At 45.8% G+C, this 12965-nt stretch overlaps 1 protein-coding gene across 6 annotated transcripts in view; it reads left to right on the plus strand.

Moving 5' to 3' along the window:
- The window catches only part of COL16A1 (collagen type XVI alpha 1 chain), a 138387-nt gene that overhangs the window by 52507 nt on the left and 72915 nt on the right, over positions 1-12965 (plus strand). For 5 of the 6 annotated variants that reach the window (XM_077931920.1, XM_077931921.1, XM_077931922.1 and 2 more), the window contains exons 9-11: positions 5546-5599; positions 9043-9078; positions 12679-12705. In XM_077931920.1, coding sequence (XP_077788046.1) covers positions 5546-5599; positions 9043-9078; positions 12679-12705 — 117 coding nt within the window. The remainder of the gene's footprint in view (positions 1-5545; positions 5600-9042; positions 9079-12678; positions 12706-12965) is intronic. The other variant, XM_077931924.1, reaches the window with a different exon arrangement.

The following is a 12965-nucleotide window of genomic DNA, read 5'->3' on the forward strand; positions in this document are numbered from 1 at the left end:
CTGGTTTCTTGGGCCGGAGCCTGGGCCTGGGCCTGGGCCTGGGCGTACTTCTTCCAACCTCAGGGGTTCAGGACACTCCCGCTTCCAATGACCCTCCTTCTTGCAATTCGCACATTGATTCCTTCCCAGTGGTGGATTCCTTCCCCGCCCTCTTCCTCCATTTAAGGGGCGGTAGTCTTGCTTCACTGCTGTGGCTAGCATTACCATCTTTTCCTTCTGCCACTTCTTCTTCTCTTGCTTCTCAGCCTCATCCCTATTCCGATAAACTCGGCGTGCAATGGCCATAATTTGGCTCATCAGCATCCCTTCCCATCCTTCTGATTTCTGAATTTTCTTACGAATGTCAGAAGCGCACTGGGCCACAAATGTAGCAGTAATCATTCTACTGTTTTCAGGGGCTTCAGGGTCAAAAGGAGTCCATATACGATAGGCTTCCTGCAGCCTCTCTAAAAAGTCTCCCGGACTCTCATTTGGTTTCTGTTCTACTTCTGAGACTTTAGACATATTAGTGGGCTTCTGGCATGCCCTGCGGATACCTTGCACAAGCGTCTGGCGGTAAGTGGTAAGTCTGGCCAGATGAATTGCATTGTTTGGATCCCAATTAGGATCTTCCAAGGGAAAGTTATCTTGGAGATGACGGTCAATATTAAAAATATTTCCCACTCTGGCCTGCTCACGCAAATATATCTGTGCCTTTTCAATTATGTCTCTTCTTTCCTCAGTGGTGAACAGAGTATTCAGAAGCTGGCGACAATCTGTCCAAGTAGGACTATGAGTATTTATTATTGAAGTCACCAAGTCCATCATAGCCTGAGGTTTTTCTGCAAAAGATGGGGTGTGTGTTTTCCAATTCATCAGATCCGTAGTTGTGAATGGAATGTACTGAAGGGTCGAAGTTCGAGGTGGCCTTGGTCCGGGTTGCCCGTTAACCAGCACAGGCTCCTCAAGTGCATCAAATACTCTTCTGAGAGGGGCTACTACGTGATCTTTCTCTTCGCTTTGCTCTAGGGGCCTCAAATCATAGGGGATGGTATTTGTCCCAAGGCGTTCTTTTAGCAGCTTAATACGCCTGGCTGTATTGCTTGCTGACCGATTAAGGTCTCCCTGTAACTTCTGTAATAATTCTCTAGGACTTGGATGTACAGGGGTTTGGGGTAGGCAATCAGTTGTTCCACTAAAAGAGACTGTAGATGGAGTTCTACTGGGACTCACAGATGGAATAACCACTTCTGCTTGGGCTTCATTATAGGACTCCAATGCCTCCTGAAGATATTTATCATAATCTATCAAGGAGTCAAGTTCTGTGTCTCTACCCCCATTATTCGTTCCACTTTCTTGCCTTGGGGTTACAACTGGTGGAGGGTTTGGATTAGGCTCCCTTCGATGTGGAGCATAGGGTGGAGGTGGAAGCACCTCTTCCTCTGGTCCCTCAAAAATGGGTTTGAGTTTATTTGGCAAGATTCCTTTCCTAGCTTCGGCTTTTACAGCCAATAATTTGCATCGTTGGACTTTGCATTCCCTTATCCATGGAGGATTTTTATTTAATGTGCTCAGCCAGGAATCTATATATGAAAATTGTTCTGGGCACCCTCCAGTTTCTTTGGTGATGTTAGACCAAAGTTTGCTTACTAAATTTATATCAAAAGTTCCCTGAGATGGCCATCCAGTATTTTGTTTCGGCCATTCTAGTTCACATAACGTTCTCAAGCGCTCTGGCGTCATTTTGACTCCATATGCCCCTGAGAAGGCTTTCTTAAAATTATTTAACATACATTCAAGAGGTGTATTTCCCCCCTTTGAACCCCCAACTCCCATTGTATGGCCCTGTGAAGTATCCACTCAGTCACTCACACACACGCTTCGTGGGGTTTCTTGCCCAGATGGAGTCGCCTCACTGGGAACCGAAGTACTACCCACTCCACACTCAGGTCAGCTACAGATTGCTCTGTACTTTCTCACACATACAATGCGCAAGATACTTCACCACACTCTACCTCCCAATTTCCCTTTTCCCCCACCAGACCACCATCTGATATACCCAACCACCTAGCGTACTCAGTTCCCACTTACTGAGACGCAGAAGTTTGATCAAGACTTCTCTTCCTCCCAATTAATTGGAGGGCCAAAAATCCCTTTGTGCACTTACCCCTTGGTTGGTTCCGTTTCCCCCCGGTCCGTCGCCGCCAGTGAGCAGGGTATCAGACAGACGAGACTGCTGCGTTCCCCTGGAAAAAATTTTCCCATGCGCGCTGGGTAGGCAGTTTAGAGATCCTCTCTCTTGTACCCTGCTCAGTAGAGCGAAGGGGCTGCGTTCCAGCAGACCACTTATCCGAGTCACAGGAGCACCATAAAATGTAGCACCCTGCTTGTGGTTAACGCTTAGCTGGAATGAAATATTCAACGCAGCAATAGAGAAATTAAAATAATAATTTATTTGTCAGACAAATAAATGAGAGGCACAGTGGTATATGGTTACCAAGCTCTGGCCTGGCCTCCTGCCATTATGGCCAGCACTTATATTCCCTTAATCCAGCCCCCTTTGCTCCTCCTGTGGCTGCATCTGTCCAATCAGCCTGGTTGGATTTCCTATTGGCTGATTGCTATAACCAATCCTAAAAGATACACCCACATCCTCCTGTCCTTATATGGAGCACAAAGAACTATATATTGTTACATCTATAAATGACAAATAAGTAGTAATATATCTTACATGTGTCTCAACAAGGAATATTAATTACCAGCTCACCTCTTGCCCTCTTCGCCCTATTGCCTTCTAAAACAAATGGTTAATCTTAAATTTTTATCTTAAACATATGTCAAGGATCTTGAGTTTCACATCAACATTGAAAGATCTCCTTCATTTTGAAGGTTTCTAAACAAATGTCTGACAACCATATATCAGGAGCGCCCAGATGGCGTCTTCCTGTCCGGCAGGGGGCTAGGCTGGTGACTGACTTAATTTCAGGATAAATACAACTCTTACAACTATATGAAATAAGAATCTAGCATTTCTTAAATCCTTTGCATAATTACATTTAAGCCAATATATTTAAGCTAATATATTTCATACATTATCATAGGTAACCTTTTAAAAGAATAACGCTTCTCAAAGTAGAACGGAAGGAACTCAGTAAAAAACAGCTTTTAAAAGGAACCCCTTCAGTTTACCCCCCCTTCAGCCATCTGCTCTCCTCTTTAGCTGTTCCCAATATTTATTGCTCTTTTAACTCTCTCAGTTTAAGAAAGAAACTGCCTTTAAAAAAGACTTCCCAGAAATGCTCTTTCTGCCAGCTTTCTGCTCGTGGCTTTTTTAACCTTAGGGAGAAGATCTGGCTCATTTTACTGGGAGGCACATTGGTATCATTTTACTCATTCCTAATTATGTTTATCTCTGCTTTTTTTATCTTCTGTAACATGTAGGTCAATGTCCTCGCTCTTAGTCTGTAATTCCAGCTTTTACGACTTTGAAAGTTATTTTCCTGCTATAAATCAAGGGGGGCCCCTTGTCTTAGGAGAATGGCCAAGGTTTTCTAAGCAGCTGGTCTCCTGCCTGGCATGAAACATTTGTGAATTTAAGCCCTTTTTAGACTTTTTGAACCTGATCAAAATATAAGCCAATATAAGTCTTGATAAAAAATGCAGTCTATATTCAGATGCCACATTATGGCCCTTCAGAAATTGCTAAACTACACCGCCCATAATCCGTGGCCACCAGCCATGCTTGCTAGGGCTGATGGGAATTGTAGTTCTGCAATATCTGATGGGCCAAAGATTCCCCAGTCCTGACTTCGAGTGATGTAGAGACAGGCATGTAGCTGCTGCACATCATGTTCCAGGGGCAGCTGAACAAGGTCAGAATGTGAGGAGAATTTACTGGAGACAAGTGGGGGTTTTTTTGCAGTGCACAGATGGTGCAAAAGGGAGCAAACAGCCCAGAGACAGGCAGTGCTGAGACAATCAAAATATGTGTCTGTGAGCCATTTGGCAGATAAGGGGCATCACTCTCTGTTATAGTCTCTGATTTGAATGCAGCAGGTCCTGAGTTCCTGGCATCTCTGGATAAGGCTGCAAAAAAGGTTTTGGAGAGTGATGGGGTGGTGCTATAGAGCCACCATCCTGACACTGGCATCACTGCCTCTCACTGGGCTGTTGTGTGAGTCGGGCGGGATGGTGGTGGGGTGGGGCTGAGCAGGTACCCCAGTGAGAGTGCCAGATTGGCTCTGCCAGGGTGCCCACACAGACATGGCTTCACTGTCACCCTGCCCTGCCCCCACAAGGTCCCGGTTAGCAGCAACAATTCTGCTGTCAGGAGAACCGCTCTTCACAAGCCGCTCCTGCCTTGAGGAGCAAGACTGGAGAGCCAAAGGCCAAGATGGGTGACGGAGGAGGTCACTTGACCTCCTGAGCTTCTGCCATTTCATTTCTTGTTTAACACAGGAAACTGAACTGGTACAAGTTAGACCATCCAGCTCAGTACAGTTGTACCTTGGAAGTCGAAAGCTTAGTTCCTGAACATTTTGGCTCCTGAACGCCGCAAACCCAGAAGTGACTGTTCCAGCTTGTGAACTATTTTTGGAAGCCGAATGTCTGATGGGGCTTCCATGGCTTCTGATTGACTGCAGCCAATCAGCCAACACTTTAGTTTTTGAACGTTTTGGAAGTCGAATGGACTTCCGGAACGGTTTACGTTTGACTTCCAAGGTATGACTGTACTGTCAACACTGAATGACAGTTTCTCTCCAGGGTTTCAGACTAGGGATACTAAGCCCCTTGGGGAAGGGGCATAGCCCAGTGGAGTGCACCTGCCTTTCATATAGAAGGTCTCAGGCTCAGTCCCCAGCATCTCCAGGTAAGGCTGTGAGAGCCTCCCTGTGAAGACAATACAGCATTACATGGACCAGTGGTCTGGCTCCTTATAAAGGCAGCTTTGTGTGTCCTGTGTTCAGGCAGGAGACCTTCCCAGCCATACTGCAGGGTGCCAGGATTTGAACTTGTGACCTTCTGCAAGCAAAGCAGATGCTCTATCACTGAACTGTGGCAGTGCATTTCCAAATGCTGTGATAAGCACCTGTTAAATGTTAATCTTAGTTCTCTGAACATCAGCCATTTTCTCCAGCTGCTGGCAACCTTCCCTCTTCACTCGGAGTGAAGGACAGAAAGAAGCTGTTTTGGCCCACATGGGAGGCTTCCTACATGGGAGGGAGCATGAGAGCATCCAGCAGATTTATGGCTTTGAAAGAGGATTGGACAAATTCACTATCAGCGGCTACTAGCCATGATGCCTAAGCTCTGTCTTCACCGCTGGAAGCAGAAATGCAGAAATTGCTAAGAACCACAGGGGAGGGGAAGTTGCTCTTGTGCTCAGGTCCTCCTTGCATGTTTCCCACATGTATCTGGTTGGCTACTATGAGAATAGGAAATAGGATGCTGGACTAGATGAGTCCCCTTTGGCCTGATCCAGCAGACTCTTCTTATGTTCATATGCTAGAAGAATGGTTTGTGGACTACTAGCCTATAATACTGTCTTTTCTCTGCTCTCTTCCAGGAGGAGGTGAGATCTTCTGGAAAGGTTGGTGTGAAAGATGGCCAAGGTGACAAGGTGAGGAATCATATATAGAGCATGAGTTAGTAATTTTGCTTACATAGGTGTAGCATCTAAGAAGAAATTGAGCTACTGATCAGATAGACTCCCGTTCTGACCTCTCCTGTCATGAATTTTTGAGTCCTCGTGCCCATAGCTTTTTCAGATAACACTCTGTGGTGACCTGGAAGTAACGGAGAGCATTACTTCCGGGTTTCACCGCTCGCGCATGCACAGATGCTCAAAAATGACATCATGCGCATGCACGGAAGTGGCAAATCACAACCCGCACATGTGCAGACGCGCAGACATGGATTGCGTTCACTTCAGGATGCCAACGGGGCTCCGGAACATTCGCATCCAGAGGTACCACTGTATAGTTAAATAGGTTTGTTTGAACCACGACTTGGTAAGTTTGCTCTTTGATATATTCAGCTTGAGACAGTGTTGAAACATCCTTTTTGCATTTTTAATTTGTTTTTAAACAAATAAAGAACAGTGTTGAAACATTAACAGAGAGAAATATCAGAGGGGAAGTTGGAAATGCGGAATTGAAGGAAGGACAAAAGATCTAAGGTACAGAAGAAAAGCTGAGTGTCATCAGCATATGGGTAGTATTGAAAGCCACAAGAATTCAATATAAACGGTTGAAATTCTCATATTGGATTGTGAGAATGACATTTTACAAGGCAGTTTGAATTCAATTTCTTTTGAATGGGAACATTGGCAAATGACCTATGGAGAGTTTTGTAAGGTGTTCTACTTTGGGGAGAAGTTTCTCGAGGAATTTCTCCAAGCACACACACACACACAATTTCTTTCAGTGGTATTCCAGACCTTTAGGGGCTGAGAATCAAAACCCTGCTTGTCCCTGCTTACCATGTAGTACTTAAGACTTCATTGATGCTAATCCTTTCCTGGAGAGCTCTCAGTAAACGGTTCCTTCTGAGGGCTTCTTTGTATGTCCCAGACTCCTGAGCTATCAATGCCTAAAAGGAAGCAAGCAAAGCCTTCTGCGCTCTGGCGCTTGTTACACAGTCAGGAATTGTAGCCTTCATAACATGCCTCTGCAGTTGCTGCTCCTTGTTCAGACCATTCTGGATGCCACAGTCATCCGGAAGATTGGATTGCTGACGTGGATATTGTCTTTCCATTGATGCTATCAGTTATTCTGAACCCACAGATGCTGGGGGGGGGGGGTGTTGTATAAGTGTAGGTAAATGAAGACCTCACTTGCCAAGGACCAAAGGAACCTTTCCTCCAAGTCACCAGAACTCTTCTGATGTCAATTCCATGCCACCACAAAGAAACAAAAACAACCTCGGCTCAGTCCTGGGACAAGCATTAGAAATTATCAAAATTAAGTAAAAATGCAATTGGATGCAAAAACCTTTGCACAATTTTGCCAAGGTGGGGTGGGATTATGAAGGGGGTTGTGCAACTGAATTCACTGGGAAAAAGGGGAGCCTCTGCACTTCATTCCATGTCCCACTGTAAACAATGAAGAGCACGCCTTTAAAAAAATGGTTTCTTCTGAATAATAATAATAATAATTTATTTATACCGTGCCCTCCCTGGCCAAGACTGGGCTCAGGGCAGCTAATATCAGGTATAAAAACAATTAATTAAAATACAACTTAAAAACAGGATTAAAAACACAACTTAAAATGCAGCCTCATTTCAGTGGAAGCCCAGATCAAAAACTGTTTGGGGGGAGAAAACGTCAAATCTTCAGCAAGGCCAACTATCCAGACTGGTCCTACGTGGGCCAGAAAAAAGCCAGGGAAGTCCCCAAATAGGGGTTCCATCACAGAAGGAAAAGTAAAGAGAGAGGGGGATCAGGCTGATTCCAAGCCAAAGGCCAGGCGGAACAACTCTGGCTTACAGACCCTGCGGAAAGAAATCAGATCCCACAGGGCCCTAGTCTCATGAGATAGAGCATTCCACCGGGCCAGAGCCAGTGCTGAAAAGGCCCTGGCCCTGGTTGAGGCTAATCTGACTCCCTTAGGGCTCGGGACCTCTAGAGTGTTGCTATTTATGGACCTTAAGGTCCTCCGTGGGGCATACCAGGAGAGGCAGTCCCGTAGGTACGAGGGTCCTATACGAGGGACATTATGCTCAAAAGCAAGGTGATCTATGGTGCTCTGTGGAGTTTCTGTGGATATCTGAACTCACAGGAATACTGTGCTGAAATAAATGGGCAGGTTTCACATATCCCAGCCTTACACCTTGCTGGTGTGCTGGATATACCCAGAAAGGCATCTCTGCAATTTCCACAACATTCTGACATCCCTATCAACAGTGTGTAAGTTTGCATTCCAAGCACCATTCCTTCAGTTGCCCCCGATGCAGGGAAACCACAGCAGCCACCAGCTGCCTCGGCCTGCCTGGTTTGGCTTCTTTAGAGCTGACCATCCCATGGGAAGCATCTCACACTTAACTGGTTTGGTGGAAGGAAGCAGTGGTCAAGCCACAAACCCTCACATATAATAAGAGCCTTTCGCTGTGCCCAGAAATCTGCCAGGGAAAGGAGACGGAGCCAGCTGCCTTTCAGACAACTGAGTCCCTTCACTAGCTCACTGGATGCTTCCACCCAACACCCCCTTCACTAATAAGCTGCTTGGCCTGTACTTGGGAACGGACTGTAGGAGGATTCAAACCGATCATATCACAAGGGAATCAGAGAAGGTATTTGCTTAACCCCCCAATGCTGCATTTTAGTATTTTCCTGATTGCATTAAAAATAGCCAAAGTTTGATCATTTGTGTCACTGCCCATCATACTAACAGTCACAAAAATGCATAAACATTACAGAGTGATTGATAGTTGAACTGGTAGATGGATGAAAGAAGTCCTTGCCCATGGGGCGTAAGTCAATGAATGAATTTATCTAGTAAATCCGCACATGTTTGCAAACAAATAAAGCAACACTGCTGAAGAAAAACACTCTCCCCTGACCTTTGATGGACCCTTGCGCCACAGCCAGCATGGTAGTCCATCCTATGTGAGGAAAAAGCAGGGATGCCTTTTTTAAGGTGGTGCCCACCACATATTGATTTTTTTTAATGTACTTAAATTCAAAGCAAGTTTCTTTTTTAAAATTAAAAACTGCTGTCCAATTCATGGTGGCATCTTTTTAATTGATCAAAATGTTTTAAATGTTAGCTCTCCAACCTGGTGCCCTCCAGATGTTTTGCCTTGGTGCCTAGGGTAGATGAGACTTGCCATCCAAAACATCTGGATGGCACCAAGTTGTAGAAGGCTGCAATAACTAATTGCTTGACTGGTAGTCAATTAGTTAATACAGCCTTCTCAACTCACTTACCTGAGGAAAAGCCCCCACTGAACACAGCAGGATGAACTTCTGAATAAACATGCACAGAACTGCATTATAACTGTTGCAGCCTTTATTAGAAAGCATCTTCCTTTCCAGTTTTCTAATTGTTTTGTTCTTTTTGCAGTGTCCCCCATGCTCACAGAAGTCACAGCTTTCAAATGTAAGTCAACGGGCTGGTGTTAATATCACATTGATTTTCTAATGAGCCCTTGGATAAGGCAGGCTGATGGATGTCAGTTGCTGATGGTTCAAGAAGCAACATGGGCTCTCTTTAACTTCCAGGAGTGGGATCCATGCATTTGCGGATTTGGAAAAAAAATAATAATCTCCATAGGTCCAGTGGGCAGGAACTTGGGTCCAAGAGTAACTGTTCCTGGAAAACTGTTAATTAGGCAGGAGATGAGCTGAGCTGGTGGTCAAGAAGGCAAGGTCATGCTCAGAACAAGAAAGTACACTGGGTTTGGCATCTCTGGTTGCCAACTGGATATTCCACACCCACCAACATTCCTCAGATGTAAATAGGGACATTTCTTACTCTTCTCCAACTGAAGCTCCTTGATCCTGCTGAGTATTTCCTATGAGAAGAAGGGTAAGGTAAGACCAGCCTACCTCTTAGGGTTGTTGTAACCCCACAATAACACCCCCTTCTCTCTTTTTAAAAAAGACCCACAATCTTGCTTGTTTCAAGAGTTGGCCTAACACTGTTGGTACTCTTGGGAACATTGTCCCACCTACATCCCTTTCTTTCTGGTGTTAGAGCAGCATCATGACTGTTTTGCTGCCCCAGCTGCAATTGTAGTTGAATGTGCAGTTCGCCAAATTAGAGAAGCAACTGACATAAACTTCTAGTTGTGAGCAATGTTGAAATCACCTGACACCCCCCCCCACACACACACACACAGACACAGGGCCTCTAATGGGACAAGGCTGTATTCTTAGATCCTTCCTCATTTGGCAGCCGAACTGCTGACTCAAAAGGCTTCTCAGCAGCTGCAGAATTGTAACCTCAACAGGGACCATTGATTCATTCATTGATTCATTCATCCCAGTGGTGGGTTCCTTCCCCGGAACCTGGATTTCCATCTTCATTCTCCCCTGCCCCCCAAGTCCTTTTACCTGTCCCAGTTGGCTGAATATCCAACTTTGTCCTCATGCTTTCTAAAAGGAGCTGTCCCTGTGATCCCACCCCCCATCCTTCCACCACTTTCCCCTGTTCCTTCTGGCTTGCATCCACTGGAACATCTGGATCACTGAAGAAATCTGTGATGGCTTCCAGATGTCAGCAAGGGTTCCCATGGCAACAACTTTGGCACATGGAACCACAGAGGATGAAAGGAAGAGGTGGGGAGGAGAGGCTGCATCAATGCTACTCTTTGCACTTTTCCCTTTCCTTGCTTACTTGGTTACTCTTCTGCAGGGCTAGATGGTGGGACTGCCAAGCAGTTGCACAGGAATTTGTGGGAGGGGAAGCCACAGATCTGAGTCTTGGTGGCTTGGCCAGAGTCCCTTTTAGCCATTACTCCCCAGATGTACTCTAATGGGGACCCTGTGGCTTGACCCTCAACATGAACTGAGGGACAGGGGCAGATTGGTGTGAGAGAGAAAAGGACAATAAGAAGCTTCCTTATTCCAGTCAAATCATTGGCCCAGCTAGGTCCATATTGCCCACACTGACTGGCTTCACAGAATTTCTGGCAGGGGTCTTTCTCAGCCCTGCCTGGAGATATTGGGAGTTGAACATGGGACCTCCTGCGTGCAACACATGTGCTGTACCACTGAACTATTGCCCTCCCTTAAAAACCCCACTTTATTCCATGTGTCCATTTGTCCATCTAACTCAGGATTGTCTACAATGACAGTCAGTGCCTCTCTTGGTAGAAAACAAGAGCCCTACTGAGCCCTACCCAGAAATGCCCAAGATGAACAAGGTGCAGTGTTTTGGTCCTTCTGGCTTGCCATTCAAAGCTCAAGCCCTGGGCTCTTAGTTTCCATCTGCATTACAAGCGGCAGCTGGCTGCATGACTTTCCCCTCCATAACCGTATTGTATTAGAGTTCATGTTGTTTGTGCATCCTCTTTGTGGCCTCTCCTTTGCGATACTTCTCACCAGGGGCCTTCTGCATGCAGAAAATGTGCTCTGCTGCCACTGAGAGCTGCCCTTTCCTTGACTGCAGGCTCTGATCTCCACCTCCAGACCTTTCTTGCTCCTAGTCTGAAGGGAGCCAGCATCTGACATATTAAGAGATTCTTACAAAGGCCACCAGTTCACTCTTTATGAAATGCAAGGTGCTGAATCGTCTCAGCAGCCCTGGGCCACAACTCTTCCCTCCCAACTTGTGCACAACAATATCTCTGAACTTGTTAAGCACCATATCTCCATCACTGAGCCACTGGCTCCTGCTTATAACCTTGGAGAGCCCCTGTCAGTCAGTGTAAGCAGTACTGAGCTAGATGGTCTGAGGCAGCAGAAGGCAGCATCTTATGCTGCTTTATAACCAGTCTGTTGGTTAGCCTGAAAGCTCTAGCAGAGACCTGCACAACCTATGACTCTTGGTGAGCTGAATGCAGACACTATACCAGACTTGTATTGTGGTGGGGAGGGGGTTATATTGTAAGGTTCTGCCCACCCTCACGTTAGGGTTAGGATGAAGTGAAATGCACTCTGGGCATACTCAGGGGCTGCCTTTACACACTGGTGACCTAAAAATGAGCTAGGGCTTGTCTTCCCCCTCTCAGATTAAGCTCAAGCCACTCTGAAAAATCAGGCTTTTGGGTGAGATTCTCTGAAAGATGCTTAAAGCACTCGGTCTTATGTGACTTCCAGCCATAAGAATAAGTTTGCCTCCTTATGGACCTCCCTCCTGGCAAAGGGGGCCCTACTGAGCCAATGGATGCAGCAGCTGCAGAATAGTAACTTTTGACAGGGGCTCTTCATTCATCGCAGTGGCAGCCAATTTTCCACTGGTATGTTTTAAACTGAAAGTCAAAGCTCAGGGTCTATCTTTACTTCATGTGTGAATGTGTGTGTGGTGGAGGGAGGGAGATGCTGTATCATTGCATGGATGGAACATATGGATGCCAGTGGGTCTTGAAGTGGAAATGTGCAAGGAGTTTTGAACCTGGATGCCATCACATTGCCCTGACTAGAAGAGTGAACAGTAATGAGACTAGCCAGTCCTGATTTCCTCACTTAGGCCCACATCTTTTAGCATCTCCTTCTCTTTGCCACAGATTACCTCCTTGGATATCCACTTTGCCTCTAATCTATGTAGCTATGCAGACATCTTGCCCCTAACTTTAGCAGGCAGATGGAGCCCCATGGGCCTGACCCAGCCACCAAAGCCTGTGACTAATGCTGGCCTCCATCTTCTCCATCCGTTTCTGGATCCTTTTTCAGGTTGTTCCAGCAGTGTTTATAAGAGGCCCTCCCTCCCTCTCTCAATAAGACACCTACATTTTCCATCCTTGCAGCTTGACTAACTTTTCCATTTGTCTTTTCCTTGGGGGAAGGAGGAAAGAGTTCCTCTCTATCTTCTTTATGGCAGCCTCTTAAGTTTGAGGCCTGTTATGTTACCTTTTAATCTTCTTTTCTCTAGGCTCACGTTACACAGCCCCTGATAGTTTTAACGTTTTGTCGGCCTGGATACTTGCTTTTCAGTCTCTTCCCGTTTGACCTGATTCCTCCTTTTACTTACTCTTGGCATGCAGAATGATCACCGAGGCGTCTAGCAGGTGCATTAATTTTGTTTTTATCTCTTCAGGCCACGCTGGGTCCGCCGGGCTTAAAGGTAAGACTTTCACCTAAGCAGAATCCCAAATGGTGGCGGCTGCTTCAGGCTCCACATTCCTAATCTTATGCAGTTAACATTCCTAGAAGAATTGGCTGTCTGGCTTGCCATCATTAGTAGGGCTAAAAAGGACTGCTGATCACTCTGCATTTCCTTTTAAAGCCTTCTTCTGATTAGATTAAATAAACAAACGGACTACAACATAATAAGCATGTAAATTACCTTATCCAGAACGTTCCCCAAATTGTAGTGCATATTTG

The sequence above is a fragment of the Podarcis muralis genome, chromosome 7 (genome assembly GCF_964188315.1).
Source record: "Podarcis muralis chromosome 7, rPodMur119.hap1.1, whole genome shotgun sequence".
NCBI classification, from domain to species: domain Eukaryota; kingdom Metazoa; phylum Chordata; class Lepidosauria; order Squamata; family Lacertidae; genus Podarcis; species Podarcis muralis.